Source organism: Pyrus communis, chromosome 8, assembly GCF_041283825.1.
Source record: "Pyrus communis isolate YQ-2024b chromosome 8, ASM4128382v1, whole genome shotgun sequence".
NCBI lineage: Eukaryota > Viridiplantae > Streptophyta > Magnoliopsida > Rosales > Rosaceae > Pyrus > Pyrus communis.
The window spans coordinates 22,434,248-22,442,829 of record NC_142572.1 but is presented as its reverse complement, the minus strand read 5'-3'; the positions used below and the strand labels follow the sequence as shown (position 1 = coordinate 22,442,829).

General features: G+C 36.1%; 1 protein-coding gene across 1 annotated transcript; it reads left to right on the top strand.

Annotated features, from left to right (window-relative positions):
• The first annotated feature begins 166 nt into the window (after nt 1-166).
• LOC137717747 (transcription initiation factor IIF subunit beta) lies at nt 167-2,489 on the top strand. The gene is made up of 6 exons (XM_068457210.2): nt 167-482; nt 729-837; nt 1,329-1,459; nt 1,557-1,631; nt 1,712-1,864; nt 2,006-2,489. The coding sequence occupies exons 1-6, from the start codon at nt 252-254 to the stop codon at nt 2,120-2,122; spliced, it is 816 nt and encodes a 271-aa protein (XP_068313311.2). The 5' UTR covers nt 167-251; the 3' UTR covers nt 2,123-2,489.
• Nucleotides 2,490-8,582: the final 6,093 nt, after the last annotated feature.

Below are 8,582 nucleotides of genomic sequence, written 5' to 3'. Positions count from 1 at the left end.
GATAGTACAAGAAGTTTTTCGTTAAAGTTTCATTTACAATATAGAGTAAACTTGTAAATTTCGGCCGGGCCGAGCAGCCCAGCCGTCCTAACGGGCTATAAGCTTTTAGGCCCATAAATTTACAGGTTGATCCATATAAAAGCTGCAATGCAGGGGATTATAACCCAAAAGCCAAGATAGCGTCCGTCTCTTGACACTGTGGTGAAGCTTCAAGTCTTCCTGGTCAGTGAGAAACAAAATCCCTAAAAACTATGGGCGTCGAGAAGAGAGAGAGAGATTCGACGGAGGAGGAGCGCGGGAACAGCAGCAGCAGCAGCAGTCGGATGGACACGGGGAGGGCGGAGGCCCCGGTGTGGCTGATGAAGTGCCCGGTGGTCGTCGCCAAGTCCTGGAGCTCCCACAACCCCTCCGATCCCCACCCGATCGCCAAAGTCGTCCTCTCTTTCGATCCCCTCCGCGCCGACGACCCATCTGCCATGGAGGTTCTTATTGCTTTCTATCAATTCTTACGCTATTTCGGAGTTATTGATATAAAATTTTGAATTAGGGTTAGAAATTCGAAGGATTTGGGGTTAGTTCAGTTGACTAGTAGCTTAGTTGAGGTTGTAACTAGTGATTTTAGAGCAAAAGCCTAATTGTTGTTATGCTCTGCCACTGATTGATTGGTTTTCGAATGCTCCATTTGCATTCTGCATTTGGTTGATTATGATTTCTGGTTTTGCAATCAGTTCAAGATGGAGATGCCTGGCTCCGCGGCTGCGAATTTGCCACAAAGTTATTCCTTGAATATGTTTAAAGACTTCGTTCCCATGTGCGTTTTTTCGGAAACAAATCAAGGTGAGGTTTAGGAATTCAATTTGCCGACACTCGTTGTGTTCGTAGATTTCCTTTCGTAAATATCTAATAGAGTTGAGATTCTTCATTTTGTTTACTGCACATTTAAACTAATGATCAACTCCGTTGATTGCAAAAATTTCTTCTCTTTCACGATGTGTTTAGGGTTTAGACGAATAAGAGCTTTATGCAGGGTTTAGACCACTGCACATAAGAAAAAAATGCCGAAAATTGAGTCTTGGGCTGTAGAAATTGATTGGTTCCAAGACATAAGATATGATGCATCTATGTTATAGATAATATGCAGGGCGACCTGCAGAAACTTGTTCCCCAATAAGTATACCTCTATCGGTGGCCAATTTGTTCATCAAGTCATAAGTTATATGTCCTGCTTTTGTTTTCCTGCTCACCATTTTACTACCCTCTCTCTTCATTGTACACCGTTTAGTTTTGAGGTTGATAAAAATAGTCAAAAGCTTTTGCTTTCATTGTAGGCAAAGTTTCTGTGGAAGGTAAAGTGGATCACAAGTTTGATATGAAGCCTCACGGTACTAACATTGAGGAGTATGGGAAGCTGTGTCGTGAAAGGACAAACAAATCCATGATCAAGAACAGACAAATACAGGTACCATTTTCTTCCATGTGTTTCTGATACAGCAGTTCCGATGGTATATGAATAACAGATTTTGATTCTCTCTTGTTGCTTTTAATTTATTCCAAAGATGATCGACAATGACCGAGGAGTACTTATGAGGCCCATGCCTGGGATGATTGGTTTGGTTTCATCCACCTCAAAGGTATCCGTTGCTTCCTATTCATCCATTTCTACAAACTAATACCAAAACAAGGAATAACTTTTTTGAATTATCTATTTCAGGATAAGAAGAAAACGGCACCGGTTAAACAATCAGACATGAAAAGGACTAGAAGAGATCGTGGGGAACTGGAAGACATAGTGTTCAAGTTATTTGAACAAAAACAACCAAACTGGACCTTGAAGCAGCTGGTGCAAGAAACCAATCAACCTGCGGTTAGTATTTTAGTCGTTTTGTTTATGCTTAAGCTAACTGCTATTTTCTGTATTTTCGAAAAATTTGGAATTAGTTTCATAAATGCAATAAATAATGCTTCAACCTTGCAATCTTACAATTTTTGGATGTTTCATCTGCAGCAATTCTTGAAAGAGATACTGAATGAGCTCTGCGTTTACAACAAAAGGGGAACGAACCAGGGTACTTATGAGCTCAAGCCAGAATACAAGAAATCTGTTGAGGATACTGAAGAATAAGCTTTACACTCTGCCTAATCGAGCGTCATCCATTGTTCTCTCAAGAACAGGAAGTCGAAATGAATTAGCAAGAAGAATAGCCAGCTGGTTGCGTGGGGCAGCAGAGTAACAACATCAAGAACTTCAACCCTCGAAATATCGGAGGCAATAGTCTAATTTTCTTTTTCCAACCTGAAATGTGCAACTATAATGTGTTTGATCTGACGAGAGAGATAAATGCTTCGATAAACTAAACTTCCGAGGCAAGCATGTATAATTCTGTATCAGCTTGTAAGATAATACTTTCACTACGGTTTTAGCTGAATAGTTTTATTACTTTTGATACTTTGCTGGACAAATGAAACCATAGATGCATTGTTTTGTAGAATGATCTTGGATGCCTTGTTCAGTTGTTCCTGCTGCGGAATCTGGTTTGGAAACAAAATATTGTGGGAATCAAGCGACTGTCGAATCTCACTTTTTTGTGCTTATCTAAATTTCGCTTTGTCATGCTTCTCTAAAACTCCTCTCAAATACAAGGAAATGGGTATAGAGAACAATGGATTCATAAAAAAATAAAAGAAGACTATGTTTGGAAGTTTAGTAAATTATTCTGGGTGCCTAAAGAAATATGTGAGAGTAAATTGAATGTCCAGAAAAACGAAGGTGTTCAAAGAGAAAATTTGGGTGTACACAAAACGACTCTAAACAGGACTACTTAAGGGTTGATTATCTAAAGGAAAACTAATGAAAATGGCTTAAAAACTTTGAGTTTTAACGATAAGGACAAAATAAAGTGTAAAGTGAATAGTACCAGATTTAACTTTTTAGTGTAAAAATATGGTTTTTCGTTAAAGTCAACAGTACCGTGGACTTTTTGTTAAAACTCCCATTATCCAATCAATAATGATGTGGGCTATACGTACATGCTAACTGGCCTGCTAAAGGCCCAACCATCCCTATTGCAATTGTCGCAGAGAGACTTGCATTAAAATAGAGATGCCAAATATACCCAAACCATGCATTTTCATGTGCTTTAGCTTCTATATCTGGCCTCGCATGATTGGTTTGAGCGAGTCACCTTAACGCCCTTGTTTCATGTAAGTATTCTCTGATCACCTTAATGTCCTTGGTTTGGTCTAATCATATTATCATTGTTAGTACAATGGTGGCTGTATTGGTTATAAAGCTAAGAAAATATATCTTACATTGTCTTGTGAAAGAAAAAAAATGTGCAACATCTGCTTTTTGTTTATATTTATTTATTTATTGATATAAAACTAAATTGATCAAGACAGATCGAAGAATTATGGTATGAAATGTAAAACGACTCAATCAAGCAAATGAAAACTCTGCATGTCTTTGACCCCTTTTTGAAAAATTGTATGATGAACTTGTATGAAAATGGTATACGAAAACCTAACTAGTTGAAATGTTGAGAGCAGGGGCCACCACTAGACCAACACGTAGAATATTTTGGATTCAAAATATTATGATGCCAATAGGGTATGGGGATATATATCTATAATTTTCTCCAATACCATCATTACCCGCACTATTTCTATGCAAAAATGAATAGTTATATATTATTACTCATGCCAAACAAAACAAATCGTTTGAATCTTGTCACACATGTACATCCATCACGCATGTTTTCTTAATTAATGTCAAATTGTTTAGAGTTGTTTCATAACCATTTTGTTTTGTTTTGTTTTTATTTTTTCTTGAAAACTCACAAAAATATTCAAATTTTGGGTTTCAGCTTAAAAAGTATAAAATAATTACCAAAGTAAGTTCCAGCTTCTCAATTTTTTTTTATTAAAATAAATAAAAAAATAAAAAAGCGAAACAAAAAAAAATGAAATGTTATCAAACAGATCTATGGTGTGAGGATACAAACCCTAATCAATTATTAAGTTCATTGATTGTGCCGCGATTAGACCAGTGACTACGAGATTCCAACAACTTGGAGTTTCAAGGCAACTGACATCCACTGAGCTCAGTGTGTGAGTTGATGTTTCAATAAAAATGCATGAAGATGCATGATGCCTATCTAAAACAAGGCTGATCACAATCGAGGCCAGGCCTTGTCAATTGTCAAGCACCAAAGGCCACTGATTGTTTCAAAGTCTAGATAATAGGATGATGAGAATTGACCAACTAGGAATCTTCTTTGTCAGCTTTGGAAGATTTGCAAAAGATTCCAACACTATCTTCTCAAAGAACGTGCCCGATCACGGGAGAGCAAAGGTAAGAAGGTATCAACTTGTTCATGCAAATGCGGTAGTGCATGGTGGGTTAGGGTTTGGGACCCTTCTTTTTTTTTCACGTTAATGGTGCGATTGAAAACGAAGGGTAATGGGAACCCTGTCACTCCCATGAACGTGGATGCCAAAAGTGGCAAACAAATTGATGAAGAGAGAGAGAGAGAGAGAGAGAGAGAGAGAGAGAGAGAGAGAGACGACAGAGAGGGTTTCAGTTCAATGGGGGATGGTAGGAGTGGTCTGCCACAGTATGTTGTGGACATAAATGTGGAAGGCAGATGGCAATCGATGACAAAGTCGCATTGGTAAAATGCATGTTTTTGTGTTATTGTTCTTGTTTGGGGGTTTAAAACAACTACTTCTTCTACATGCATTACCTACTTAGGCTTTTATGCCCAAGTTAGATCTCATGGTTATTAACGTATCACAACCCTAGAAGAGAAACCGACTGCAGAAGTGACAGATTATATGATGGTTATACCAAATCAACGAGAGTGAGGTTGGTTATATTTGTATATAGAATTTTTGTTGTTGTAATTCAGTACCTACATGCTCTTAGTCCAACGATCATATTCACTAAATTTAAGTCGTTGATCAAATTCAACATTCAATGTACCTACACAATGCTTGTTGATACTCAAGAATAGCCGATGCTTCTTACCTATTACATGTCTTCGGTCATAGGACATGTGTTTAAAGTTGTATATGGGTATGAAAGACCAAGGTAAGTGCAAAGATATGTAAAGCTAAAAGTACAACTGAAAATTAAGCAAATTAAACAGACTTGGGCTTCACCAAGTCAACACTATTAACCCTTCACGTAGATTAATTAAACAAATGTGGGTTATCTCAAAGTTGATTAGTAACATACAATTTCAATCCTACTCCTACTATGCTAAAGCTAACCAATTAGTTAAATAAAAAATGCCCTACTCAGTAATCACCAACAAAGATTTTTGGTCAAAAGGAGAAAACTATAATTGTCTTTGATGGGTACGTTAGTCGGATTTTTTTATACTTTAGATTAATCTATGATAATAAACATGAGCCTATCCAATAATCATGCAGTTTCCTCTGTTTTTTCATTAATTTTTTTTATTACAATTAAGGGGAGGAAGAGGGTTCAAAACAATTACATTAATATAGGGGAAAGGACAGTTTCGAATTGGGAAGTATGGACCACCATATCCATTAGGATATCACACCACATGCATCAGTTTCCTCTAACAAAAGTAAGTAATAGTATATATAATATATGTAGTATGTACTCTCAAAATATCCGCCCTATCACTCTTTTACAATGTTTACAAGGTGTTGCCGGTGGGTGGAATCATTTTTGTGCCCAAAGAGCCAAACAAAAGCAATAAAGAGTTGCTATTGGAAATTATGAAAAAGAAACGAACCAACCCACATAAAGCCGTAGGGATCTTTCCAAACGAGGGATTATTTGGTTTGCGTTTACATGTCAATCCGATTTCATCTACCAAACAGGGAGATATGGATCTTCATATATTATTTGCATTTGAAGTATTCACGTGATCCTTTTGGAAGATTGTATATGAATTCATATACTCTAAGAAAAGAAATTAAAAATGAGAATCATGTGTAAACGAGAATCATGTATTAACATATACCATAGCTCATCTGAATTGGTTAGACCATTGTGTTTTGTTTTTTGCACTCAGAAGTTTGAATCCTCCCCATATCTATTTATATGAATATTCAATCATTCATAGACCATTCATTAGATCAGCTCGATTTTATGTTGAAATTTGATTAGAATCCACTATACTGAAACCCAAATTATCAAATTATAATTTAAACTCAAATGATCAAATTAGAATCTATTTTTGTGCCAAAAGAGGCAAACAAAAGCAATAAAGAGTTGCTAGTGGAAAATACGAAGAAGAACCGAACCAACCGAGGGATTATTTGGTTTGCCTTTACATAGGCTCTTCAATGGAAGGGATATCCATTTTTTTTTTAAATGGAGATTAGTTGTGGGAACCACTCCACATCGAACTTTAACGATCCGAACTGTCTACTTAGTAAATTTATTTGAACTCAATTAAAAGCCTCAAATATTTTTGATTTGGCTAATATTTTGCAAAGATAATCTATAAGCTGCAACTTAAAAAATAGACGGTTCGAATTGTTAAACTTTGATATGGTGTGGACCTCACAACTAATCCTCATTTTTTATATTAAAAAAAATGAGAATCCCTTCCCTTAAAGGCTTCCTTCATTTACATGTCTATCCGATTTCATCTACCAAACATGAACATATGGATCTTCATATGTTATTTTTAGTTGTAGTATATTCTCATGATTCGTTTTGGAAGATTGTATATGAATTCATATACCCTCCAAAAGAAAATAAATTAAGAACGAGAATTATGTGTTGACATACCTGAGCTCAGCTGAATTGGTTAGACCATTGTATTTTGTTTTTTGCACTCAAAAGTTTGAATCCTCTCCTTCTCTATTTATATTAAGATTCATACATTTATAGACCATTCATTAGATCAGCTCGATTTTTATGTTGAAACTCCAATGATCAAATTAAATTGAAATTCCTCGAGCTACAAAAGAAAAGGAGAACAAATTTCAGCATCTCAGTGGGGCAAACGCCCACACTCAGTCATATACACCTTCAAAGGATCACCTTAATTGTACAATTATTAGTTGGAATATCAGTAGCTTTAACTATAAGTGGGACTGAGTTTAGTTGAGCGGCGGTTTAGATATATTATCAGTGTGACAACTTAGATGCCAAACATATGTTCGTGCACATTGTTAAACTAACAAGTTCGAGACAATAGCGTAAGACTAAAAGAAAAAGCATAAGAAACGTCCAACCGTGATAGGGTAGGTCACATTACCTAATGACTGTGACCCAAAGGCCAAAGCTAGCTATTCTTCAATCAATAAGCTATGGTTTACACCCTTACAACTTTTCATTTATTTTACACATTAGTAATTCACGTGTTAATAAATTACTTGCTGCTGCTATATGTTAGAAGTGGATGTTTTGGATCGTGCGGATTGATGCAGTGGTTTGTTTGGCATATTTGATTTGGGACCGTAATATATAAATTCGAAGAGAATCACGAGCCGAACTTGACACATGGTACAGGTAAACCACGAGTCTGACGCGTTTAAGGCCAAAAAACAATCGTTATGCTTCCAAAATAGTGTTTTAATATTTGTAATTTAAATTGGACTTTTGATTTTCCGTTTGATTATTGTCATTTGTTTTTGTCTTAATTACCTAACTAAGTCTTTGAAATGTCCAGAGGATTGTAATCTGTTTGTTTAATCTATTTGGCTTCTCATTTGTAATGATCTTTCAATAAATTAATTAAATTATCCTTTGAGATTTCTACAAACCAGTGGACTCCAGAATTTTACCCTTCAAGGATTTATGCTTGTAATCCTTACTAGCTTTATGCTGCGTCACTGAGAGGTTGGAGGGCATCGGGGCAATATCAATTGCCTAGCTACCTTGAACATAGTATTGAAAGTGTGAATCTCAATCAAGAAATTAGGGGACATTTTATGTGGATGTCTAGGATTGTACAACATCTTATATTGCCAATTAGTTTTATGGTAGAACTTCAATTTTCTTTGTAGCATAAAAATAAGTTAATTTTATAGTGAAACTTCAATTTTCATGGTCGTATAAAAATAGATACCCAAGTGCATGCATGTTGAGCTCAACGGCCTACATCCTCGTCCGTCATCTAATATGGATTGTCAGCTTGTTTGGCTAAAATAAGTTGAAGGTGTGAATCCCACCATATCCCTCCCTCCCCCACCCCCTCCCCCCCCGCGACAACAAAAGAATAAGGAACAATGCACCTCTTTTTTTTTTTACGATTTGGGTTACTCATCATATCTATGCGAATTAATAATTTTATAATAAAACCCAAACTTCCTCCACAGTGTTTAACCAATAAAGCTGAAAAACTCTTTTTTTTTTTTTTTTTTTTTGTCAATTTGAGATTCATTAAATTGAAGAACCCTAGCTTGCTAACACTGAATGTGACTTAACATTAGCATTGTGTGATGGGTGTAGCTTTGTCCATGCTGATCAACTAGAGGGAAAGGTACAAATGGGGGCAAAAATAAATTAAAGAAGACAATAATATTCATATTGTCTCGAAATCGCTAAACATTTGTGTTCAATTGCGTAAAGGCACGAGTAAGACGACTCT